Source organism: Siphateles boraxobius, unplaced genomic scaffold (genome assembly GCF_051911475.1).
Source record: "Siphateles boraxobius isolate OS27281-9 unplaced genomic scaffold, OSU_SipBor_1 20, whole genome shotgun sequence".
Lineage (NCBI taxonomy): Eukaryota > Metazoa > Chordata > Actinopteri > Cypriniformes > Leuciscidae > Siphateles > Siphateles boraxobius.
The window spans coordinates 10,625,269-10,651,953 of record NW_027508811.1 but is presented as its reverse complement, the minus strand read 5'-3'; the positions used below and the strand labels follow the sequence as shown (position 1 = coordinate 10,651,953).

General features: G+C 38.7%; 1 protein-coding gene and 2 long non-coding RNA genes across 4 annotated transcripts; all 3 read right to left on the bottom strand.

The window, feature by feature from the left end:
* Positions 1-496: 496 nt before the first annotated feature.
* On the bottom strand, positions 497-14,438 carry utp25 (UTP25 small subunit processor component). 2 transcript variants are annotated; one of them, XM_077236678.1, is made up of 14 exons: positions 14,251-14,438; positions 8,676-8,867; positions 8,528-8,567; positions 7,577-7,763; positions 7,246-7,485; positions 6,980-7,068; positions 5,247-5,445; positions 4,947-5,140; positions 4,018-4,234; positions 3,154-3,356; positions 2,801-2,983; positions 2,435-2,544; positions 1,993-2,238; positions 497-1,518 (listed from the first exon to the last, which is right to left on the bottom strand). In XM_077236678.1, the coding sequence occupies exons 1-14, from the start codon at positions 14,421-14,423 to the stop codon at positions 1,260-1,262; spliced, it is 2,532 nt and encodes an 843-aa protein (XP_077092793.1). In that variant the 5' UTR covers positions 14,424-14,438; the 3' UTR covers positions 497-1,259. The 2 variants fall into 2 exon arrangements, with proteins under 2 accessions (XP_077092793.1, XP_077092794.1); XM_077236679.1 differs by having other exon boundaries at positions 7,246-7,482.
* A 220-nt stretch (positions 14,439-14,658) lies between these two features.
* Positions 14,659-21,694, bottom strand: LOC143744689 (uncharacterized). Its single transcript, XR_013205891.1, has 3 exons — positions 21,272-21,694; positions 15,163-15,464; positions 14,659-14,695 (listed from the first exon to the last, which is right to left on the bottom strand). It is a non-coding gene; the product is annotated as an uncharacterized LOC143744689 (long non-coding RNA).
* Positions 21,695-23,477: 1,783 nt separating this feature from the next.
* LOC143744687 (uncharacterized) lies at positions 23,478-25,848 on the bottom strand. Its single transcript, XR_013205890.1, has 2 exons — positions 25,708-25,848; positions 23,478-24,135 (listed from the first exon to the last, which is right to left on the bottom strand). It is a non-coding gene; the product is annotated as an uncharacterized LOC143744687 (long non-coding RNA).
* Positions 25,849-26,685: the final 837 nt, after the last annotated feature.

Sequence of the window (26,685 nt, the reverse complement as noted above, 5' to 3'; positions counted from 1 at the left end):
AAACATACCATTTATAAATTACTATACATATTGTAAAGCATTATTACAATTTTAATGGTTTTCTATTTTAATGTGTTTTAAAATGGTACTTATTCCTCAGACGGTAAAGTTGAATTTTCAGCAACCATTTGTCGTCATGTTGAACAGTTATGCTGCTAAATATTTATGTGGAAAGTGATAAAAACAACATTTATCTGAAATAAAACTTTTGTACAATAATTGTCAAAATGTCACTTTGTTTTAAAATTACCGGACCCAAACGTGTATAGGCCTACATAATTTAACTTCATTAAACTGTCAAACTCCATGACAGCTATAAATTCATAAAAACTCTATGGAAAAATGTTATTGCATATACTCCGAAACCTTATTAAATTATTTATAATGTACAATTACTGTTTAATATACGTGACCCTGGACCACAAAACCAGTCACATGGGTAATTTTTAAAAAAACATTTTTCATGTAAATGAAAGTAGAAAATTTACAAAATATCTTCATGGAACATGATCTTTAATTAATAACCTAATGATTTTTGGCATAAAAGAAAATTCGATCATTTTGACCAATACAATGTAATGTTGGCTATTGCCACAAATATACCTGTGCGACTTGTGACTGGTTTTGTGATCCAGGGTCACATATTGGCAACATATCAGCCCATACTGGCTTTTTTGGTGTCAGTATCGGCTGATATTTGATATTTCATTGTTTACCCCATTTTAAAATTTAGATGACATTTGCCATAATTCAGTACTAACTTCAAAGGAGATTTAATCCTAATATCTCTTGAAGAGCACATGTCAGCGCACGTTGCTTGGCATACTTCACAACGTTCAATAAACCAAAGAAACCAAATGTTTAGTTCTTGGATGTTAAGATATAAAACTCATGCACAGTACGTGATCAAAGTAAGACTGTAACAACACAGCACTTTTCTAACAGGACAGGTGACACTTCAACTAGTCTCAATCTCGGGCATTAATACTGGCATGAAGCCATCCTTATTATTGACTCCTGTAAACCTTTTTTTGGGTTGGGGGACAAACACATTGGGAGCCAATGGTCTGAGCTGTGACTACAGCAAAGGAAGACTTTATATTAATGAAAAGAACACAAAAGGACATTACATTCAGTCTTATGGATGAATTTTAGGGGGATTGAAGGGAAAACATCTTTCTGTACATAACCGCGAACACAGATTATGTTCTTTCTCTGAAAGTTAAAAAAATGTCACATTAGATTTTCACAGTCCCCCTTCATGTGTTTTTCTCCTCCCCTGTGATGAAAAGGTGCACTGGTTTTTTGGACTGGAGCATCTGAGCGGCGCGGTCGGCCCCGGCGATGGCAGCCAGCCGGTGCGCGTCATATCGGGAGTACAGGGCCGTGCAGGTGAAGCTGACAGAACCACCACCCTCTCTGACACCAGCCTGAAGCATATTACACACTTCAGTGTAGAAGTGAGGGTATGAGGGCAACCCGTAGAAGATCAGGTTATGGATACCCTTGATAGTGTACCTGAGAGAAAGAGAATAATACAATTAAAATAAATAAAAATACAAATATAGTGAAAAATTATTACAATCTACAACAACTTTTCTATAATGTATTTTGAAATGCAATTTATTTCTGAGTTGGCAAAGCTGAAGACTGGAGCAACTGCTGCTGAAAATTCAGTGTCACATGATCCTTCAGAAATCATTCTAATATGCTGATTTGCTGCTGCTTAAACATTTCTTATTTTCAGTTGTGCAGCTTAATATTTTTTTATTATTTTAATTATTGTTCTATGATGAATAAAACATGCAAAAGAACAGTATTTATTGGATTTTTTGTAGCATTATAAATGTCTGTACTATCACTTTTGATCAATTTAAAGTATCCTTACTAAATAAAAGTATTAATTTTCTTTCTTTTTTTATTTTTTATATCTTAACTCAATTTTTAACTATAATGTGTATAAAGTATGCAAATGATAATACAAACACAGACCTCTTGTAGAAGTGGAACCTCTCAGAGAAGAGCATAAACTGTTTTTCTCCAGTCTGGAAGTAATGTCGTGCTCGAGACACCTCAGATCTCTGAGAGTACTCGCTGACACTGGCGAAACTGACGTCTTCTTTCTTCAGGTAGTTTCGCAGGCGAACAAAATCAAAGTACGAAGGCACATAGATGAAAGTGTGGGACATTACAGAGTCTCTGTACTGGGGCAGGATCTTATCCACAAAGAACTGGAACCTAAAGAATCATGGGTAACGTAGTTAAAATATTTGCAAATAATTCTCAAACATCGTAGGTCGACCGGCAATAAAATTTATGTAATGTGTTTCTAACAATTACATCATAACTATAACACTAAAGTTTTCTCTAAGAGGTTCCTCTGCAAACTGACGCCCTCTAGTGCTCAGAATGAAAAACAGCAGCCGTCTCTAACCTGGCGTCCTGGTCCATGAAGCTGTCAGAGTGAAACATCTGGAATACATGCGGTAGCTGCACGAGAACCTGACAGATTGAGCCCACCTTTGGAATGGTTTTACTGCACACCTGAGAGAAAGTAAAACATTATTTAACCAACATTTATGCATTATGCAGATGTCTTTATCCAAAGCACCTAACATTCCATTCAGGGCTTATATTTTATTAGTTCATGCATCTAAGGGAATGTGTATCTACTTATATAAAGATATTGTATGAGTTCAGCAATGATGTAAAACAACCCTAAGACCCTAGGACCAGATTAGCTGCCCAAAATACAAATACTTCAAAATATTAACAATTGTCAGGGTGTTTGTTTGTGCACCTGGCCCCTGTAGTTGTGGCAGTGTTTGGTAAGGATGTTGGTGATCTGAGGCTCTTGTATGGCACTGAACACCAGCGTCTGTCTGTAATGTGCCGCCCAGTTGTTCAGATTCCACATGCGCACACGAGAGAAATCAACACCGTGAGAGTCCAGCGGCTGCAGATTCAAATGCTTCAACACATGCTGCAACACACACAAAGGATCATGGGAAATTAAGTAGAAGCCAAAAGCTCATTTGACTGCAAATATAAAATCCATATATATATATAACTCATGAACAGACAACAATGCAATTATCTAAATCTAACATTTAAATGAAAACTAACAAGAACTTTTAGAAAACTGAAACCCACCAACAAGTGTTCCCAGTTCTGCATGAGAAACACATCCGCCTGATCCACAATCAAAAGTTCAATCGAAGACAGGAAGTCAAAGTCTCTCTTCTTATCACCGTCGACACCCAGAACTGTGCGCAGACCCAGTGGAGACGCAATGATAATGTCAGAGGAGTAGAACGGAGAATAGAGACGCATGCTACGCTTCATGATAGACACACCTGCACACACAAAGAGTAGATCAAAAATTATGCACAATAAAAGGTTACATTTAAGAAGTGAAACAAAGGTAAATACAGTTAATTCAGTAAAAAACAGTCTTCATTCTATATAGCATCACGGGATAAAAGTGAATTATGTAATTTTTGTGTCACCAGGGGAACCAAAGGGAAACTTTAAATATTAGCTTGATCCAGCATTATATTCAATACCATATCCTTTGGTTTCACAGACAAGGTTTAAGCTAGTCCCAGACTAAAATGCATGTTTGAGCTGTTTTAACTGAAAGCAACTTCCAATAACATAACTTAAATGATGTCAGTACCATTGTTTTGTCTCAAGATGCAAATCAGTTGTTATTTTCCAAGGCATGTTTGTAAAAACGATTTAAATGTCCTATCAAACTAATGCTTAATCTTGACTTAATCTAAACCTTGTCTGTGAAACCAGGCCTCAGTTTATTAAAATAAAACCTTTTGAGAGTTACACAGGCTTGATAGATGTGACATTTAAAAGTATACTATAGTTGTTTTTCTTAAAATTTTAAAGGAAAAAACTCATTGTGTTTGTGTCTCTCTGCATGTTTGGTTAGGGTTTAGTACTCTAACATTCAAACATAATCAAACATGGTACATTATAGTTTAAGATTTTCGGTTCTTGTACCTATCCTGAAATGGTCATCCACATTTCCAGAAAAGATGGCATGATAGTCGTCAGGTCTGTGCAGGTTCGGTGGCCTTTCACCTGACTCCTCTCCAAACTCTTCCTTGAATCGCTTCTTGTTACTGGCGTCCATCTTCTTGCCTTTGGGCTCCAATAGTGTTATGAAGGTCTGGACCACTCGCAGCGCCCCGTCTCTGAACGGCACCAGAATCAAAACCTAGAAGATGGAGGGTTAATATGAGATTGAGGTTGGCTGATTTAAAGCTATTTTATTCATGTAAAAAAGTTATTTAAAACTGACTAAAAACCAACCCAGTATTAACTTTTTTCCTGCCAACATAAAAAAAAAGGTTGCCAGCAATTTTCTATAATTTTCACAAAATGTCATGTACCCCAGAATATTTAGTGTGAATATCTAAACATGCAATACATCAAAAGAAAAAACCTGCTTTTAAACGACAACCGCAATAAAAAAACATTTTATTCTAGCTTCATGCATTCTTTTTTTTTTTAAATCAAAACTTGAATGTGGGTAATAAAAAAAAAAAGCAAAATTTTGAACAAAAAGAGAAAAATCGAATTTTTAGATGGAGTAGATCGAGTCCATCAAATGAAATGAGTCGACATTTCATTTGGCAGTTTTGATTTATATGATGTTTAATGTTTGCGTTATTTTACATGTGCATAAGCAATGTTTCTATCGTTTGCTTCTGCTCCTTCTTCGCCTGTTTTTTGATCCAGAGATTATTTACTCTTTCAGAAGATTCGTCATAGTGGCCATATAACAGTGAAAACATGGATTGCTGGGAAATTGTCAATGGCGGGAAAGCGTTGTTTCATAAATGACAGAAAATGTTGTCAATGGCAGGGAAAGAGTTAAAAAATCAATAAACAACACATTGGTGGTATAAATCTGAAGACAGTGGTACCTTTGGTCTAGTTAAGCCCTGATCCCGAAAATCTTCATTCACATTTTTAGTTTCCTTCAACTTGGCATTATTTCTAAGCACACGAGTGTTTGCCTTTAACACGTGGTTCAGCACATGAAGACAGTACGCACTCCGTACTTCCTTAGCCTCCCTCAAAGGAGAGCGGTTTGCAAAATACACATCCCTGTAAGTACCTGTAAAAACAAAATATGGGCGATGATTACAAACCCCCCCAGCAAAGTGTCATTTTAAAAATTAGGATGTGTGGAGTAATAAATTATTTTGATTTTGCTGAAATACCCATGAGTCCAAGCAATTCCTTCTGTAGCTCTGTGACATCTGTGACAGCGCCTCCTTCAGGTCTGAAGGGCTGGTTTAACAAGTGCCGATTTGCCTCCAGGGTTTTGTGAATGGGTGGAACAGGGGCAGATGAGGGCTGCCCCACAGCTTTGAAACGTTCCAGTGGACACACACATTGCAGAACGCCTAGCTTTGGCCACTGGAGGGGGAGAAGGAAGGAAATAACAGTGACATTTTACAGTTCTTTTTGGGGTCAGTAAGGCTTTAAATTCATCAAAAGTGACAGTAAAGATATTTATAATGTTACAAAAGATTTCTATTTTAAAAAAATGCTTATGAATTTTGTGTTCAAAGAATCCTAAAGAAGAATGTTTCAAGGTTTTCACAAAAACTAAGCAACAAAACACAAGTAAAAATGTTTCTTAAGCAGCAAATCAGCATATTAGAATGATTCCTGAAGGATCATCATGTGACACTGAAAAGAGTAATGATGCTGAAAATACAGTGGTGCCATTAAAGTAATAAATTACATTTTATACAAAAAAAAAGAAACAGTTAATTTAAACTGAAATCATATTTCCCAAAATTACTGTTTTTACTGTATTTTTGATCCAAAAAATGCAACTATGGTGCATATCAGAGACTTCTTATCAACCCAGTATCAACACACACTGTAATATATATATATATATACAGGTCCTTCTCAAAAAATTAGCATATTGTGATAAGGTTCATTATTTTCCATAATGTAATGATAAAATTAAACTTTCATATATTTTAGATTCATTGCACACCAACTGAAATATTTCATGTCTTTTATTGTTTTAACACTGATGATTTTAGCATACAGCTCATGAAAACCCAAAATTCCTGTCTCAAAAAATTTGCATAGTTCATCCGACCAATAAAAGAAGTGTTTTTAATACAAAAAAAGTCAACCTTCAAATAATTATGTTCAGTTATGCACTCAATACTTGGTCGGGAATCCTTTTGCAGAAATGACTGCTTCAATGCGGCGTGGCATGGAGGCAATCAGCCTGTGGCACTGCTGAGGTGTTATGGAGGCCCAGGATGCTTCGATAGCGGCCTTAAGCTCATCCAGAGTGTTGGGTCTTGCGTCTCTCAACTTTCTCTTCACAATATCCCACAGATTCTCTATGGTGTTCAGGTCAGGAGAGTTGGCAGGCCAATTGAGCACAGTAATACCATTGTCAGTAAACCATTTACCAGTGGTTTTGGCACTGTGAGCAGGTGCCAGGTCGTGCTGAAAAATGAAATCTTCATCTCCATAAAGCTTTTCAGCAGATGGAAGCATGAAGTGCTCCAAAATCTCCTGATAGCTAGCTGCATTGACCCTGTCCTTTATAAAACACAGTGGACAGGCTGGGAGTTTTTAAAAGCCTCAGGAATCTTTTGCAGGTGTTTAGAGTTAATTAGTTGATTCAGATGATTAGGTTAATAGCTCGTTTAGAGACCCTTTTCATGATATGCTAATTTTTTGAGGTAGGAATTTTGGGTTTTCATGAGCTGTATGCCAAAATCATGAGTATTAAAACAATAAAAGACCTGAAATATTTCAGTTGATGTGCAATGAATCTAAAATATAAGAAAGTTTAATTTTTATCATTACTTTATGGAAAATAATGAACTATCACAATATGTTAATTTTTTTAGAAGGACCTGTATATACACATAGAATCAAAGCAGCAAATAAAAACAGATGACTGGCATACCTTAACCTGAGTCTTGATCTTTGATCCTTTCGAGATTTGGCCTACTTCCTCTTCACTCAGTTCGATCTCCTGGTGCTTCACAAACATGTCTACAACAACCAGAGTCACAGAGGCATAGTTGGGCCAAGGTTTTCAACTTGTCAAGCCATCTTGAGTAGTAGACTTAAGAGTTAACAAAACAATAAATCCCACATCTATAGCAATTATTAATGATCTCAGGTCAGAATATAAAGAGCTGCAAGTGCAGAATCATGGGGATGTCTCACCTTGCTCCGGTTCACCCATGTTTTCCTCTTCTTCCGCAGGCAGGTTGGTCTCCAAACAGAACGCAGCTTCATTCTTCTTATCTGTAAACTCTCCCTCCATCTCTCCCTCTTTATTGTCCTCTATATCTCCATTTGTCTTTTCAAGGTGTTCTCTATCTTGTGAATCATCAGGTGTTTCACCCTCCTCAGCATCATCACCTTCCTCCTCCTCCTCTTCTTCTCCTCCACCACTCTCTCCTACTTGAGAATGATTTTTAATTACAGGCCAATTAGACTCAGAAATTGAAGCACCGCAATTGATAACAAATATAATAAAAGTAAGACACTTTACTTTCAACCTCCCCTCCGTCATTCTCATCTTCAACCTCCTCTCCGTCATCCTCATCTTCACTTTCGTCATCTTCACTGTTGTCATCTGCACCTTGGATCATGGTGGACAGCAGTTTCTGATAAGCAGACTGCTGCTCTCTATCACTGTCTTCCTCACTGTCAGGTTCACGGTGCTGTGGCCTGTTAGGCTGCAGAAACGCTTTTAATTTGATGGGTTTCAAACAAAACATGCCATTTTAACAAGAGGATCAGAACTTCAACTTGAGCAGCAAACTATAACGATTGAACCAGGGACAGCTTCCCTTATCTATGCAAGTCCACTGTGAGACACCAATGTGTCCCTGAGCAAGACACTTAACCCCTAGTTGCTCCAGAGGCGTGCGACCTCTGACATATCTAGCAATTGTAAGTCGCTTTGGATAAAAGCGTCAGCTAAATGAATGAATGTAAATGTTCTCCACATAAGGGAAAAAAATAATGCTTTTGTAAGTCATAATTTTAACATACTTATAAAAAGTCGATATTGTGACAAAAAAACAAAACAATGAAGGGATAGTTCACCCAAAAATGAAAAATATTGTTCCAAACATTCTTTAAAATATCTTCTTTTGTGATCAACAGTAGAAAGAAACTCATAAAAGTTTGGAACAACTTTAGGGTAAGTATTGACAACATTTTCATTTGGGGATGAACTAGCAGCTAACCCTTTAAGATGGACCAAAGCAAGTTTTTTTTCTTACGTGGCAGAAATGGGCTTTCATACTTGTCAGATCTAGCCAAACATATTTTATTCTCCCCTCACTCCTTTATGTAATGTTACTCGTCGTGTACATGCATTCAGATTCACAATCTGCTGTCAAATCCTGGTCATTAACTGGAATATGAAGGAGGTTGTTTGACTCAGGGTCAAGTCAGTCACCACTCAAAAGAATACTTGTCTATCATTACTTACCAAGCGCAAAATCTCAGTCTTCTCCGGTCTATCAACAACACTAAAAAGCAAAACAATTATGAGTATTAGTAATTTTACTACTTGAAGCTAACTTGAATGCTAACTTGTACTGTCTACTGTTTTGAGAACAACACATTGCGATACTTACTTATCGTGAAAAGGGTGCTGTTCTCCAAATTCTTTTAGATGTTTCTTCTGTTTCTTAGTTAAATTGGTAATCTCTTGTTTTCCTCGCCTTCTTTTGCCCATGTTTTCTGTTCTACACACACGTGTGTAACTCGCGCTTGTGTTTTCTTCACGGATAGTTAGTGTGTCGCCACACTCTGTCGCCACCTGTCGGCTTGGAATAAAGGTAGCAGAGCGAGAAAGAGACCAATATTGCAAATATTCTTTGTTGAATAATATAAAATAATAATAATAACAAAATTCAAACCAAAAATCAAACCAAGATTTTAATAATAGGTTTTATCATTTCTAAAGTGTAATTGTTTCCACAAACACAGACCCGATTACTGAACACAAAGGAATAATACAAGCACTCATGGGCCTGAATCAATGATGTTTTTTATAGCACCTGTCAAAGCAAAAGAATCATGTCATTGGTTTATCTTTCACCTCATTTTGAGATTTTCTCACTGTTACGTTAGTAGATGTTCTGCCACAATATGATTAGTGCCTTTAAAATGCTCTATCATTCCCCTAAGAGTCAACGAATCAGACTTTTCCTCTGGCTGTGCGTCACACAGCTTTAACTAATTACAAACACTGCAGGCGTGGAGGAATGGATCTCACCATCCGTTCAGGTGCAGCAGACGTATCGGGTGTTCATCAGAATCAGAGCAGAACTGATGTTTGATGTGCGTTAACTCGACTGCAGCCGAAAATATCTTGGCCGGAGCGTGTGTAAGAATGTATGTAATTGATTTGATCATTGAAAATTGTTCCATAACATTCAATGAAAACAGATGTGTGGTTACCAAATACGGAGACATTTTTTAAAAGTTATTTATATATTTATTTATTTAATTCTCCCCGAGAGACCCTCATCCCCCCCAGCCTCTGAGAACATGTGGTCTGTGATTATAAAGCATATTCCCCGCTGGTGATTAGGGTGCCTATGAATAACAGCAGGGCTGGAGGCCAGTGAAAACAAGGGGAGTGAAACAAATGAACCACACACATCTCGGCTCAGGGGTGAGTCATAAACACACCAAAGGTTAGAAAAACACGGTTGGGTGCCAGCGTGAAGGCGAGGTGAGTGTCCGTGAACACCACCGAAAACGCCGTCCCAAAGAGACGAAGCGCAGCTGATCTACTGTAGGCCGAGAGTCTCGTGACCACTTCCTGTGATAAAGCTTTGTATGTGCAACAAAAGGCAACTTCATCCACTTTAGCTGATGTTCTGTCTTGTATTGTATTTATTTGCTTAATGTTCACTTAAATGCATCTCACACAATGTGATGTCAAATAGTGGTTTGTACACAGTACTCTGTATGGTTTTTTGAAAATTCTCAATTTGAACTATGAAGTCCCAGCTTTACAGACAAGGCTCAAGCCTAGTCCCAGACTAAAATGCATCTTTGAGCTGTTTTAACTAAAAGCAAATTGCATTACCGTATCTTAGAATATGTCAGTGCCATTGTTTTGTTTCAAGATGCACCCATGTGTTTCTAAGGCATTTATAAGCTACCTAAATGTCCTAACTGAACTAAGGCCTATATGCCTAATCCTGGCTTAATCTAAGCCCTGTCTGTGAAACCAGGAAACCATGTCAATGATCTGGCTGCAGTAGTTAAAGTTGCGATGAAAAGGAAGTAGCAACAGATACTGGACATAAGTGCAGATTAATTTTTCACATGAAGTTATATGACATGTATAATACAGAAACTAACCCTTAACCCAGGGGTGTCCAATCCTGCTCCTGGAGGGCCACTGTCCTGCAGAGTTTATCTCCAAGCCTCCAACCCCATTAAAACACACCTGAACCAGCTCATCAACCTTTTACTAGGCATACTAAAAACTTACAGGCAGGTGTGTTGAGGCAAGTTGAGGCTACACTCTGCAGGACAGTGGCCCTCCAGTACTGAGTTTAGACACCCCTGCCCTAACCCTATACAGGCAGCTTTCACAACCAATTATAAAGGCTTTTCTCCACGCCGCTACCTTTCGACAAGCCCACCTGCAGATACCCACACTTGTTTCCATTTAATAAAACCTCTTCTGACAGGCAAGTACTTTATGTTGGTGAGATGGGAGGATAAAGCAGCATTAATATTCATTAGAAGTGCAGGAGAGGTGTTCAGAATATTCTCTGCCTGTTCCAAAACTGGCATCAAATGAATTGCACAATTATAGGAACATTCTCAGATTACGATAATTACACACACATATCAATAGCACTCAGTTGCCCAAATTGCATTTAATTGAGCAAATATTTATCCAATTTCCAACTTAATGGAATGGCTTCATTTCTTAAACAGAAAATCTTTATTCTGTTCAGTAAAGGATCCAACACACTCAAATCCCGTTGTTAATCATTTGTGTTGACCTGTTGCAGCTGTTTTGCATGTGTTGGAATCTGATTCCACTTGAAGTGTTTTCCAGCTTGTTAAAAAAATGAGAGGCAAAACTACAGCACTCTGAAAGAAAAATGGAGACGTTTACGGGACTCTTGTTAAATTACCCACATCAAAATGAAACAGCCTTTCGCCAATAATTGGCAGCAGAGTTAGTTTTTACAGAAACACTCAGCCTGGGGCAGATAGTGGTTTATTTGTTAGCATGGGGCAGATAGTGGGCTAAAGATGGAAGGCAGCGCAATAGCAGCAAACAGATGATGTAGACTGTAACGTAAGCATAGGGTGATATATAAAATCTTTGTATGTTGTTGTTGTTGGATGTTTTGCGTTTATGGAGTCAGTTGGCTGTCATGCGTTAAAGAAAGTCGCGTTGGGACTGTGCCTAAATGTCCGACTGAGATCCCACACCTGGGGTTTCAGTAAACAGTGACCTGAACTCAGGACTAATGCTAATGCATCTTTAGACAACATTTCGAGAAGAGAGAGAGAGAGAGAGAGAGAGAGAGAGAGAGAGAGAGAGAGAGAGAGAGAGAGAGATAGAGAGAGAGAGAGAGAGAGAGTGAGGGAGAGAGAGAGAGAGAGAGAGAGGAGAGAGAGAGAGAGAGAGAGAGAGAGAGAGAGAGAGAGAGAGAGAGAGAGAGAGAGAGAGAGAAAAAAGTAATGTAGGACATAAATTCAATTGCATGAACAGTGTGAAATGAACATCCTCATTGTGTGGGTGTCCTGCAAACCGCATTTCCCAGGGAGCATTGAGGGAAGCAAATGAAACACCTGATGGTTGCTGGAACACTGGAATGGGATGTACGTAGCACAAGACCAGTGGGGCAATTAGAATAAATAAATTCAGTCTTTCCAGTTATTCTCCATCCATTCTATAGAGAGAGATATAATAGAAGAAACAGGGTGACCAGATTAATCTAAATAAATAAATGTGAAATGTCAAGTGGCAGTTTGTGTCATTATTATACATGCAGTTTTAGACTAAAATTATTCATTTGAGATTGTGTCAAGGATGTCCTCAATTGGAATGCAAAAAATAAAATGTAACAACAAAAATGAAAATGAAAAAAAAAAAAATCTCTCGTTATATAAAGTCATGTACATATTTTCTACAAATGCAAAGAAAATCCTTAATAAATAATAAATTAATAATATAATTTTTATTTTAACTTTAATAAAATAAATTAACTTTATTATTTCCATAATGTGTGTATATTTACATATTTGGCTATAGTTCGGGATATAATTATATAAAATGTAAAGTTTTTTTAATTTATGAATTATAACTATAAATATAAATAGCTTTATATTAAAACTTTATATAAAAGTCTATTGTATGGTGTGTCCCTATTTAGATTAGCTAAGCCAAGTAAATTGTGTGTGCGTGCGCGCGTGTGTGTGTGTGTGTGTGTGTGTGTGTGTGTGTGTGTGTGTGTTTGTGTGTGTGTGAACACATTTTATTAAATTACTTCACCTGTTAGTATTTGTTTAGATAGTCTGTTAACCACAGATGGAATGTAATCTGTCTAAATGAGTGAAGGTTCACACTTATTGCCCACAGCAACCCGGAACATTCCAAAGCCGGCGATGACAACTTTATGATTAGAACTAATTCCCTCCTTTGCGTCTGCATGCGTTGTGGCTTTCATACAAATGTTCTGAAACTTTACATTGAATGAATCTCAAGGGCAGGAATGTACCATGGACTGTCCTCAGAGTGTTGAAAACGTTAAAGGGACAATGTTTAGTTTTTTAGGTATTTTATTATCTAAAATCAACATTTTTATTCATAAATATGTCCTCAATGGTGTACAAATATCTCTGCCAATTATCTGACTTATCCTCGTAAACGAAGAATTTATTATCTGTATAAACATGTGACGGGTAGGTCCACTGAGGCTTCCATGTTGTTCCGCCATCTTGAAAAACTATAGCAGAGAGGGTCAAAAAGTACTAGGCCAACGCGTTTCCACAACGCGTTTTCGTTCAGAGCAAGCGTCACGTAACTGAAAGCAGCAGAAACGGAGGAGCAGAGCAGTGAGAGGCGCTTGTCACTGCCCCGGCAAGTCAGTCAGTAATTCATTCTGTAACATTCGTTTGTTCGTTGTGTCAAGTTGCAGTTTGTTTGAAATAACAAACCTGTTCACCCGAAGGAAAACTCGACAAAGTGCTATTAGAAGACATCCTGTCATAGCTTTTTGGTACATAACAGCTATCGTAGATGCAACCCGCATTTGAAAAAGCGAGGTGCTGGAGAGCACAATTCGTTTGAATGCAAAATACAATTTCACTAGCCTAGAAATCTAGACGCACCCTAGCGGCAGCAAAAAATATTTTGCAGCAAAGTGTGGTCTAGCAACTCTCCGTTGGCATTCGAGCTGGAAAAAACAAACTGGAAAAGGCCAATCACATCGTGTATAGAGTTGGTGGGCGGGCTTAACATAATGACGGCAGAGTTGTGACGGTTCCGCGTGATTTCCATAGGTGATCTGCTACTTGAAAACAAAGAAGATGCTGCTGGCGAACAGCGGTCTTTCGAATCGGCTTTGTCTGCGACTCTGGAGGAGTTGGAGTTACGAGAACTTCACTTAAGCCATTCTTAAAAAAAGGAAGATGTGTTCGGAGTTTTGACGACCGGATACGGCAAAAGTTTAATATATGCCCATCAACTAGCTCCGCTGGTGGGAAAACGCATGTGACTCACTCAGAGGGAATTTGAAAGACAACTGTTTATCCCGCCCCTCGGATTGAGGTATGCCAATTGTGAGTTCCCAGACCTAACATCTTGATAGGTCTGGCTTGCCAGGCTACAATTTCACCGCTAGATGGGAGAAATTCCTACACAATGTCCCTTTAACATGTATACCGTCTCTGGAGCCCACTAGTTCCCACAAAGATATAAAACTGAAATTATTCTAGCATTTAAAGCACCTCTGAGAATTACAACAGTGTCAGTTTGTTGTCTGAAGGAAATCTCACAACAGCTCAAGTATTAAGATCATAAACAAGTTTCACCTGTCAATATATAAGCATCTTTTTTATAGTGTTTTTCATTTGAATTGTGCCAAATGTTGCAATAACGGACAGACAATCGAAAGGTAGAAGCTGCCAACGGGATGCCAAAAAAAGAAAAAGAAAATTTACCTGCAGAGGCGTGCCTGCCTGTCAGCAAATATGTGCAGACACACAGAAGACACACATTGTTCACTGATGAAAAGGGCATTGTCTGGTTTCTGAAAGACAGTGTTGTCTAATGGTTTGTGTTTCCTTGACTCTGTGGAATGAGGCTTGAAGCTTCCTGATACACTCCACCTCATTACACTATTCCATCTGAATATACCTGTTTAAGACCAGTAGAAAATTATGTTGAATTGAAAAAGTCATACTCAACTAATTGCAAAACGATGCAACTTTTAAAAGGTAATTTCTGTTAGTGAATCTTACTCTAAAGCAGTTGAATCAACCAGAGTCCGAGGCCCACTAGGGGACCTAGCAAACTTCCAAGAGGGCCTCAAGATGACCTAAAATGACTTAAAAATTTAAAATCATGATGTTTCTTCTTTTTATTCACCTTCAAACTTCTGGAATTCTAAAAACAAATTAAAGTCATTTTAATTATAACTATTGTAGTTACTTATTTTAACCATTCAATCTTGTTGTGAACAGTGAGAGCCTTGGATTCAAAGAGGACTCAATACACCATGGTTAGGCTTACTTCTCTAAATTCTGTCCAAACATGTCTGTTTTTTTTTTTTTTTTTAATTCTAACCAGCCCAACACAGAAACCAATGGTATGAGTTTAGGGTGGGGCCAACCATTTGATTGACCAGTGGCAGAAGGGGTGGGTGAGTGGGAAACTTGTTTGAAAACAATCATTATTTTTGCAGGTCCATTTGGTGTCGCTAGTGGCACAGAAACCACTTACTCTCTTGCATACACACACAGTATCGTTTCACTGCATCAATATAAACTCTGCTTCTGGTCTCCCTCCATTTTTTGTCTATTCCCTCTTTGTTTCTAACCAAGAACTTGTTGAGTAAAAAGTCAACACTCTACCTAAATTCTTCATTTATTTTCTCTGCTGGAACTCTGTCATCCAATCTCTTATCCGCTTTTCTTTCGTCCAGCGTTGTTCTCTTGGGTGGAATCGGCATGTCCTTGTCGGGGTCTCTTTCCTCCTCTACTCTCTTGCCCTCTTTCTCTCTCGCAGTGTCCTGAGGTGGTAGAACAGTAGGCCGTGTAGCAGCGCAGTAGGAACAGTTTGTGTTGAGCTCTCCGAGCTGTAGCTCTTTTATTCTTCTGTTTTTCATTCCACTTTATTTTCGTTCCCTTCATCATATTTCCCTGGGAAAGCAGGCCTGAGGGAACAGATGGAAGGACATGTTAAAAAAAACGTTCACTTATTCGTCTTGAGTACACTTGGTTCACAAGAGACCGAAGACTGTTCTGTACCTGATTATAAATTATAGGAAAATGATTTACTGTGCATCTCATTTTAAAAGGGATGGTTCACTCAGAAAATTAGACTGGTCATCATTTACTAACCCTCATGTAGTATCAAACTGGCATTCTTTCTTCTGTGGAACACACTCACAAATTATATTATTATATTACCACTATTTAAAAAATGTTTTTGTCCATAAATTGAAAGTCAACTAAATATATGTTCTTTACATTACAGAAGAAAAAGTTATACATGAAACGACATGAGGGTGAGGAAATGATGACAGCATTTTCATTTTTGTGTCCCTTTTAAAATTGTAAATGTTAATTCAGGTCTTTTTAAAATCACATTATATTACTGAATCTAAAAATGGTCAAATTAAAAATTTCACTTCCTTTTAGTTGTCTGTTTGACTTTTGCTAGCAAGCTAGCTGCTTAAACTTATAGGTTAGCATAGTGCTAACTGTTTTAAGAAAAACTCTTTTGATTAGCTTGAACAACATATACTTTAAGGCCCCAGTCAACAGAATCAATTTTCATCACCTGCTAAAAAATTGAACAGTTCCTGGGAGCATTCTGGCACAAATTCCCCCAAAGATGTTTTAGCCCACATCTCAAATCTGTGTTTATAGATTTTAAGAGGTGTTCACTACATGATACAAAACTGGACCATACGTTAATTTCCTCTGTAATACCATACCTCTTTTTGGAAAGTCTGAGTCAGGGAGGGGTGTGCAAATGTCCACATGCATGTCCAAGGCTTTCATATGTTTTCAATCGCACGAACATGATTATGTGTCTGACATATCGCTGCTCCAGCCTGTGTTTCATTCCCACCTATTTATCAAATATCAGGCCCTGGTAACCTGGTATCCATGACGACCCGATTGTCACGGTGATCGCATCTGTCCAATTAGTTGTGGTTCATTACTGAGGGACCTCAGCCACGGGACTGAAACAGACCTGATTAGAGCTGAGAAAGGAGGGCCAAAACTCTGCAGTACAGGGGGAGATGGGCAAGGGCTCTTAAAGTAGAGACCCCCAGGAGACTCACTCCATCAAGGGCACAACAAGGTCAACAGGAGGTTCTCAGCTCAATCGTAGACTGTCATCTCCTCTGAATGTCAATGGCGTAATCAGTGAAGGCAGCATCAAACCATCCTCCCAGAACAGAGTCGGGATGGCCATCTTGTAAATTAATACCCAGTATGCAGCTCCTAAACTTTGCCCTTTGACCCTGAACGTGGGTGCACAAGCAAGGGAAGTTTCATCACATGTCATCAACGATTTTGTTCACTTTAGACAGGCAGGCTATAACCACCACAGTCTATTAATCTCTCTCTCTCTCTCTCTCTCTTACACACACGCACACACACACACACACACACACACGCACACACACACACACACACACACACACACACACACACACACACACACACACACACACACACACACACACACACACACACACACACACACACACACACACACACACACACACACACACACACACACACAGTTGTTTGCAATGTTGTTGTGATGCAACCGTTATGATGCTATTATCCTTAAAAGGTCTCAAGTTTGATTATATTGATTTAAATATATAACATATACTTTTTATAAATACATAATATACATTTTATAATACTGTAGAAATGTTTAAAATGGATGGATGGATGGATGCATTTATACTGTGTGAATCAGGTGTTGCCTGTGTTTTATATGCAGAATTATATGTTTGCTTGCAAACATAATGTGTTGGAATGAACAAAATGTGGATGATTTAATGCCTGAATCATTTTTCCCTCATACTGGATTTCTCACGAGATTAAACTTTTTTGTTCATTCTTTATTCTACAACCATCTCTTTTATTTGACTTAACACTGACCTTCTCACTGTCCCATCAACTTTTATCTTCAGTCTACATATGTTAAACATATTTTCCTTAAATCTGTATTTCCAGTTTGGTGTCATTATTTTTGATCTGGTCGAGACATTGCAAACTGTCCACAGCACACATAAATGTTAAGATGAATCATAATACAGAGTTTACATTAATTGGAATGGACAATGAAAAACAGAAACCTGTTATTATCATCGTACACATGTATGATGGGGAAAAAAAGAAAAAAAAGGAAAAACACAGAGATGAAATCTACCATCAGGTCCTTGACAAAGTCATGACAAATCAATGTCTGCTTTGCAAAATCAATATTGACAGTTCTCAAATTTACACTCATCACCACTCTGTATCGTAGGGTGTGTTTCAGCTCCCTGTGGTAGAGCTTCAGTAAAAACAATAATAAGGTCTTAAACAAAGGCTCTACTATAAGTGTGTGAAACCTGCTCCTCTGCTCTCTCCAAACCGCTGCCATGCTGTCCATCAAATCCTAGAGTTTATCTAAAGTAAACTCCAATACTCTCACTCACTCTCAGACATTACTAGTAAATTAATTACAAAGAAACAGCAAGTAACACATTGAATTTCACAGACTGAAAAAAAGTCAGAATAGTATTTCTTGTAAAATGTACTCCAATAACGTTTGTTTTATCAACACTTTGAAATTTAATTTTATTACAAATTTAATTTAAATCTAGGTAACGTATTACAAGTAACGCAAGTTAGATAATCTGATTACTTTTTTTTAGTAAGTTAGCCTACTTTTTTCAAATAAATGTCTTTGTTTTCCCATTTATTGACTGACAGCTCTCCTGTCCCCATGTTGAGAGAAATCTAGAGGTGCAAAGGCGTTGTGTAAGAATGATGGTTGTTTTCAGTATTCCTCAAAATCAATAAAGACTGAAATGCAAATTTAGAATATTACGTAACCCAATAAAATATGATAAATAACGCATATACTTTATGCATTGAATCTCACTTTATTAACCTTACAGCCGGTTTCACAAAGATAGACTTTGACTATGGCTTAGATATAGTACATAGTCAGACTTAAGATAGACATCTTAATCAGACCGTTGCACAAAGCACTTAAGACTCTGGCTATCTTAAGCAGGACTACACTGCAATGTATTCTGGGTAAAATTAGACACTTTTCAAAACAAAAAACATGGCGGATCGAGTAAGCGCATTCAACCGCTAGGTGCAGTTTACCCCAGCGGAAAATGTGTTTGTTGGAGGAGTATAACAGTTACAAGGACATTTTACTTAGGAAATTTAGCGGAGAACGTAGTAACAAGAAGAAATGTTTAATTTGGAAAAAGATTGCTACGACAGTTAACAGCTGTGGCGAGCAGGAGGGACGTGAGAGAGCGGCGCAAATTAATGTAATTCAAACTAACAATAAAAATGTAATATGAACAAAATGAATATGAACATTCACTGGTGAAGCTTGAAGATGTCATTTAAAAATCACTTGACATCAACCAAGTTCCTCTGGACTCAAAACATCCTCTATTAGGAGTTCGCTTGGCTTCGTCTATGGCTCTAAGGTCGTTGTGAAGGTAGGGGCGGAGCATAGAGACTATGCCATTTCCCGTTTGTTACTCTAGAGTAGATCAATTCACTTTCTGGAGGTGGACTGCCCCCATCTGGTATGGAATGTGGAGTATGAATTGATTTTTTTGCGGATATAACACAAGGCACCTTTAAATCCTTTCAATTACAAATAATGTGCTAACTAGTTTTGATTTGGTAATGACTTTGAAGTGCTACCTATTGCAATACAATATCGTTACATTATAGCAACGCTCTTCTCAGGGTTCTGTCACTTCTGTCTATTTCAATTCTTGGTTTTGTGTTAGAGCTCTGACACTCCTGGTTCCCTATCAGTCTCTCATGTTCGACATAACGTCGATGTGACAACGTAATTAGGATCACTTCAGGGAGTCCTATCATCTTCGAGTGTCTACAGAATGAGCCAATGAACGTTGGCGTGCGAAAACGCGTCATGCGCCCTGCCCCGCAGTGCGGGTATAAACAGGAAGCAGGCACACACACTTATTGTCTTTCACTTCGGAGCCAAGCTTCTGTTTGTCTTCTGATTATACAAGACTGCTACTGTGTTGGAGACTCCTTCAAGACTCTCTCTTCAGTGTTGGTGTGACGGCACGTTCAGCGAGTGGCCGCAAGCTTAAACTCACACAACTGCTGTTTTCACAGCAAGGTTATTTCTGAGTTGGTTTCGGTGGGCGTTTCCCTATAGTGTTTACAGCACTGCCGCCGATGGAGCCTCCAAAAGAGCGTGCTGGTCCTTCACATGGACGACCAGTCGTGTTTTGGAGCTCCTCCTGATCACCAGATGTCGGTTGCAGCATCGGAGGGGGAGCTTCAGTCCTCTGGAGATGAGGATTTGGCTGCGTTCCCGAAGTGCAGCATTGACCGAATCCGATCCAGAATGGCTATGCTTTCCCGAGCCGCCGAGAAGGTTGGGCTTGCGTGGAACACTTCACCATGTCCCGAACCTTCCTGTTTGGACAATTGGTAGCCCGCCCCGCTACCATTCTTTCCGGAAGTGCATGAGGAGCTCACTAGGATGTGGACGGTGCCGTAATAGTGCCAGAAGCCGTTCTAGTGGCTCCTCCCTCCTCAACACCCTCGATGGCGGAGCGGCTAAGGGGTATGTCGATGTCCCGCCGGTGTAGCGTGCCATTGCGATGCAACTGTGTCCAGCGTCCGATTCCTACTGGCGGGGCAATCCACTCCTCCCGCCCATGGCATATACGTTTTTGTCTGGTCTTACCGCGAAGGCTTACAGAGCCTGTGGACAGGCTGTTTCCGCCCTCCATGCCTTGGTGGTCCAGGAGCGCCACCTTTGGCTCAACCTGGCCGATATGATGGACACCGATAAGTATCGGTTCCTGGATGCCCCCCTGTCCCAGGTTGGGTTGTTCTGTGATGCGGTTGAGAGCTTTGCCCAGCAGTTCTCGGCCGCACAGAAGCAGACGGAGGCAATCTGACACATACTGCCTTGGCGGACCGCTGCTGCACCCACCCGTCCGCCGGCCGCAGACCATCCGTCTGATCGTTGCCGAGGTCGGCCTCCCGCAGCGTCCTCTGCTCCTGCTAAGCCTCAACAGCAGCCATCATCCAGGAGGCAAGCGGAGATGCAAACGACCCTGAGACGGTGGACCCAGAGGTGGATCAAGTTGCTCTTCAGGAGATGGTGAACCATTTTTGAATTAACTCAAGGTTGATGTCTTTTTGAGCCCCAAGTAAAGCCCATTTTTTCCCACCAAAATCAATAAATTTTTATTACATTAAGTAGGTCAGTACCTGAACTGCAAAGATGTGCAGTGTAAAACAGTGCTAGAATGTTACAGCGATTTGTTTAAACAATCAATCAAAAACGGCCATAGTTAAATTATATCATTAAATATTCATGTATTATGTACTAAAATGTTGACAGTGTTTAGGTTCAGCATCTATGGGAAACGGTTAAAAAGAGGACGCAACTGAATTTACTGGAGCTATGAAGACATTATTATTTTTGTAGTGTCTTTGAATAATTAAAACAACCAGAACAAATATTTTGCATACTGTACATCCATATGCAACTATGAATGTTAACCAAGGGTTAACGTGTGTGGAATATCGAAAACCTGACAATCCAGGATTAATTAGGCCTACCAACTCACGACAAATTGAACAGTGTGAAACATATTAGGCTCATGTTAAAATTAAGAAATATCTTCATATTACCTGGCTATTATTCTAAAGCAACCTATTCAAAACTGTTGCAAATTTTGTAGTGAATTACCTGTTTATTCCAGCAGAGGTCCTCGTAAGAATAATAACTTTGTGAGTGCTCGAACATCCATCCCACCAATTGAAGACAAGCATACCTACAACATTACATCTTTTCAGCGTGTCATCTTTTTTCTTTTCTTTTAAACTACTTCTCTTTCCCTATCTCTACATTTCCCCCCAATAATTCTCTCTTGGCCTTCTTGTTTTCACTCTCTTTCTTTCTGTCCGCCTGTCTTTTCCTCTTTATTTTGTTCGGTGCCCTTGCCAGATTGGGATTACTCTGCGATGTTATCTGAGTACTTGGGGTTTGTTCAGTTGTAATCTGGTTCTTTGCTGTAAGGTAAAAAGCAGAAATGTTTTCCCATAAATCAAAAATAGCATCCATCTGGATCCGTCTCACTCTCTCTTTTCCCTCCTCTCTTCCCCTCACATATCACATTTTTGTGGATAAAATCTCAAAACAAAAATCAAAACAAATCAAAACAAATCTCAATGAAATTAGTCTAGTGCGGCAGGCTGAGTCTGAGATGACTCTGAGGCTTCTGATTAGAGCTCCATCTGAAACTGTACATATTCACATTTTCCATGATCCTATCAACAAAAACAACTCAGGACTCATGATGTCTGCGTCTCTTGTGACCAGAGATGAGATTTCTCAATCACCTACACCCTGCAGCTATGCCAAAACTGCGGAAGACATCAAAAGTTCAGCGCAAGATTTCCAGAAGTTGAGGCCGTCCAGGGAACAGGAAGTCAAAGGCTTCCACTGTGATGTCAGCGATAGAGAGATAGATAGAGAAAAAGATGGAGAAAGCGGAGCGAAGGTCGGAGGCTTTCTCCCTGTTGTCTGATGGAAAACAATGAGAGTCTGCATTCGGCTGAGGTCAGTCATTTGTTTTAACAAGGGATTTCACTAATCTCAGAATTGAGTCTGATTAATACTACAATCTGAATGCTTCACTCCTCTGAAAATCATATTTCCAAGTCTCTCAGGAAAATAAGCTATGACTAAAACTCCAGAGGAGAGCACGATAACGAGAAAAGGAACAATTTAACAAGATTACAGCAGTATTAGAGGTCCAGCAGTGACAAGAAAAACAGGAACAGTAACACGTTCAGTTTCTTCTTAATGGGTTTCAATAGAAGATGCCAAGTAGTTCTTCAGCTGGAGTTCTCTGGTTTCTGTGAAAGCCAATCAGTTTAAGTTCAAATCAGAGCTTTTTGATCAAAATTGTTGTCTCAGACAGTTTCACTGTACTTGAGGCCTGAACACCCAAATCTTCAGCCAAATACTCCCTTAGAGCAATGAAAGAAACCCATCCTCCTCCCAAACTGCTTAGTAACAAGAACTGTCTTACTGTTTGTTCTGATTCGGCAGTCAATAAAAAAAGAATGGAAAGGGTCTGTCTATAAAAATCTTGACTGCTTCATTCATTTTTTTTTATAATTTTTTTTTTTACAGCTAGCATGCTGAATCAATAAAAAGAGAGAGATTTTATAAAATAGTTTAATCTTGGGGAAAGTTAAGTAATGCATTACAATATTTCATTACTCTAAAAAAAGTAACTTTTTATGGTAATTAATGTGTAGCGTTACTTTTTCTCACGTGGGCTGGGCTTGCTTGTTTGTTTTTAATAACAAAAAAAAGTAATATTTTTGGCAAATGTACACAAATTTGATGTTTATCTAAAGTCATTTTTGCTTCGAACAGTTGAATTGGATCATCGAAGTTCAGGAGACATTGGTTAATAAAGTGAGATTAAAAACAAAGTATATTTTATTTTTTTTATCATATTTAATTATTGCAAGTTTGTGTAATATTCTAAGTTTGTATTGCACTGTTTTCATTAATTTTGAGGAATCCAATAACGCACACAACGCCTCTGCACTTACTCCTGATTTCTCTCAACATGGGATCAGGAGAGGTGTCTATAAATGGGAAAACAAAGTAACTTTCATAATTTCTTTGAAAAAGTAACTTGTAAGTTAAAAAGTAATGTTTCTTTAGCTACTTAAAAAAAGTAATCTGATTACGCAACTCATGTTACCTGTTATGCGTTACCCCAAACTCAGAGTTTAATAAACAAGAAGTTAATATTGAGCAGCTTATGTTTTAGAAAATATTACCAGCTTACTTTTTGCTCCACCAATGAAAATAGTTCAAAACAAAGCTAAATCCAGCCAACACACATAAATCGTGTTACTGAATGAATCAGTTTTTTTTTATTTGAAATGGTTTATTGAATGATTAACCCACTTAAAAAGACAGTCACTTGGTGCATTTAAGACTGACTGATTGATTAATACAGTGGAAACAGTAATATTGTGAAATATTATTACCATTTCATATAACTCTTTTCTATTTTAATATTTTTTAAAATGTAATTTATTCATACAGTCTTCAGTGTCACATGAATCATGATTCTTCAGAAATCATTCTAATAAGTAACACTTCTTAATATTATCAATGTTGAAAAAAGTTGTACTGCTTAAAAAAAAAAACTTATTGACCCCAAACCTTTGAATGGCAGTGTAAGTGCAAGTTATGGCATGGCATGTTAAGTGCAAGCACAGGTTCCTCTGTATCTACTGGACATTTTTTCAGAAAAAAGACTCCCAAGTGTGTGCAGTTCTTTTTCTTCTTCTGATAACCATTTGAAGATGAGTGATGAGCTTTCCCACACTGCAGTGGTTTATCAGAAACTTCAGCCAACTGGGTCCTTGTTGTTCTGTATGTGGGTGGGTGGGTGGTTGTGAGTCTCTAGCCAAATAAGACTTCATTCCTCTCTCCGCTACCCGTCATTTTTCTTTCTCCCTCACAAGGGATTCCCGGCGTTGCCAAACCATCCCGCTGCGAAAATATCTCCAGTCCGTCTACATAAATACAAACAGAAAATAGTTTACTTTATGATTTAGAAAGGTAACCAGATACAAGGACTTATCTTTCTGAAATGTTGCTCTGCTGATAGCAGTTGGCATGCGCATATCTCTTTGTCCATTGTAGGGTAATCAAGAAAATGTTTAGATATTCATATTGCTGAAGTTAACATATTTCAAAGCTGCAGCTAAAATCACCCAGAGAGTTTGAATAACAGAGATAATGAAAGGCAGAATGCTTAAAAAAAAAAAAAAAAAAACAGGCGAGAGGAGTTATAGAGCTGGTGACGGCACCCTCGTTGATCTGTCCAATTAGACGGCTAAATTGTTCCCACATTGAGACTGAAATGCAAATGGTCTGCCTTTCAGGGACAGAACTAATGAGCTTCGCTGGGTTACCACAGTGTTAAAGCTGAGGCGGCAGATATTACTGTACAGCTCTCCTCTAATCTGACCCATTAACTCTGTGTACACACAGAGCAATGTGAGTGTGCAGGGAGCCATGGACTATAATGACCTAATGAGAGAGTCTCAGTATGTGTGTATGTGTGTGTGTGTGTGTGTGTGTGTGTGTGATGTGGCCTGGGACACTGATTCGACTGTGGGTTGGCAAGCAGCAGCGTACACCTCGAAAACTCCAAACAATCAACAACAAAATCTCCTTGACTTGATTAACCACAAAAAGTCTCCAAAATACCAAAGTGAAACTGGAAAACAGAGAAAGATAGACTGAAGGAGAGAGAAAGAGCTCCAAATATGGCACAAACAGAGAACATTCCAGACTCAGGTGAGCGCTATGATGATACCTGTCTGAAACAGTGGAAAAACACTATTCCCTATTATTCACTAATATAGTCCACTTGAAGAAGTGAATGAAAACTAGTGAGTGAATTTAGACACTGTGGACTGTGGACACCAGCTTCGGCTAGACCCTCACAGTACATTGGCCCTTTGGTCGTACACTCATTATTGCGGTGCATTATGGGATTTAATGAGCGCATATGGTAACTTACACTACAACATTACGGCTGCCCCTTAGAATAGAAACGGCTGCCCCTTAAAATAGTTCTATAGATATGGGTATAAGGACGATTTCTGAAACAGCTTAAGTAAAACCTGTGTCTCTGCTGAAAAAATACCCTAAAGTAAGTAAAGCTAGTTTGCTGATCTCAGCTTGGTAGATTTTAGTTGTTTCACCGGAAAGTCGAGTTATGACATTTTAATAATAAATTACAAGTAAAAAAAACAACAACAACAACAACAACAAAAAAAATTAAACGAATGAATCATTCACAATATTTCCATTTCATGCTGACTTTAAAAATGTAAATGAACTAGTACCGGAGCTCTTACCATACTTGGTAAATGCTCGCCACCATTCCTATGTTAGATTTGCCTGTTTTGAAGGGAGTTCTGCACATTCGGTGAATGACATGCTGCTTCAGAAATGCAAAATGCTTTTTCCCCCACTCTAATCAGAGGGTGATTGCACACTTGGCCTTGATTCCCTTCACACTTAATACAGCCACATTTCGTCAGTCACCCCTTGAAAACGACTGTGCACATTACCTGAGGAGTTATTTCACCCTTGCCCACCACTGGGCGGCTCTGCAGATTTGTAGCTCTTGGTTCCACTCCAAACAGCCCGGGAGTGATAACGCTGCCGCAACAAGCCTCTGTTTATTTCCTGTGAAAACAGTGAAGTGGGGGTCAGTGGAATGCGAACCAGTGTCCGAGCTCGCACCAGTAAAGCAAACATGATCCAGATTTTACAGCCAACATACTTGCAGGCCAAGACTGGTGTTTTTCTTTGCCCCTTAACCGAGCAGCAAATCAGTCCAGAGCTACTGCTAGCAGCTGCAATTTGTGGTTGCTTATCAGCCGATCAAGCCGTCTGGAGCACCAAGGTTCCTCCATGCTCTTAAATGACGTTTACGGCAGCCTTAATTCTTGGCACAATGATTGTAACTCCTCCTAAGGATGACCTCATGTGACCATGTGCTAATTGCATCTGGTTGATTGTTTCTTATCTTGTGTCTAAACAGTCAATTAACAAGGTATGTTTTGATATTTGGTGTGCTTTGCTGCATAGGTTGTCAAAACATCTTAGTCAAAAATGTTTTTAAGTTTTTATTTACATTTTATTAATATTAATAATATTTTTTCACAATCTGATTTCTGACTTGTGATGCACAAGTGTTCGTTCATTGAACCGAGGAGAACTGGCCCCCGACTGAGCCTGGTTTCTTCCCAGGTTGTCTTGCTTAGTTGGGGATCCTTAATATTTAACAATATTATTGATTTGACTGCACTGACACTATTGAATAAGAATTGAACTGAGCTGGATGATGACATCACTGTTTTCTGCAGAACTGCTTTATAGATTAAAATAATTTATTAATTGATGATCTTTACAACAGAACTAATTTAACATTGAACTGACTTTAGTTGAACAATGACACTTTTCGTTTAGAGCTGCTGTACAGTCGAATTAACTATGTTTGGATCATTTAATCATTTTCCTGTAATCACTGTAAAGCTGCTTTG

Coding starts and splice junctions, on each gene's coding strand:
- utp25 (XM_077236678.1), bottom strand. CDS start 14,423: ATGAGGTGGAGTGTATCAGGAAGCTTCAAGCCTCATTCCACAGAGTCA. Junction 8,568..8,675: donor CAGCACCCTTTTCACGATAA/GTAAGTATCGCA, acceptor TTTGCTTTTTAG/TGTTGTTGATAGACCGGAGA. Junction 7,486..7,576: donor TGACGGAGGGGAGGTTGAAA/GTAAAGTGTCTT, acceptor ATCATTCTCAAG/TAGGAGAGAGTGGTGGAGGA.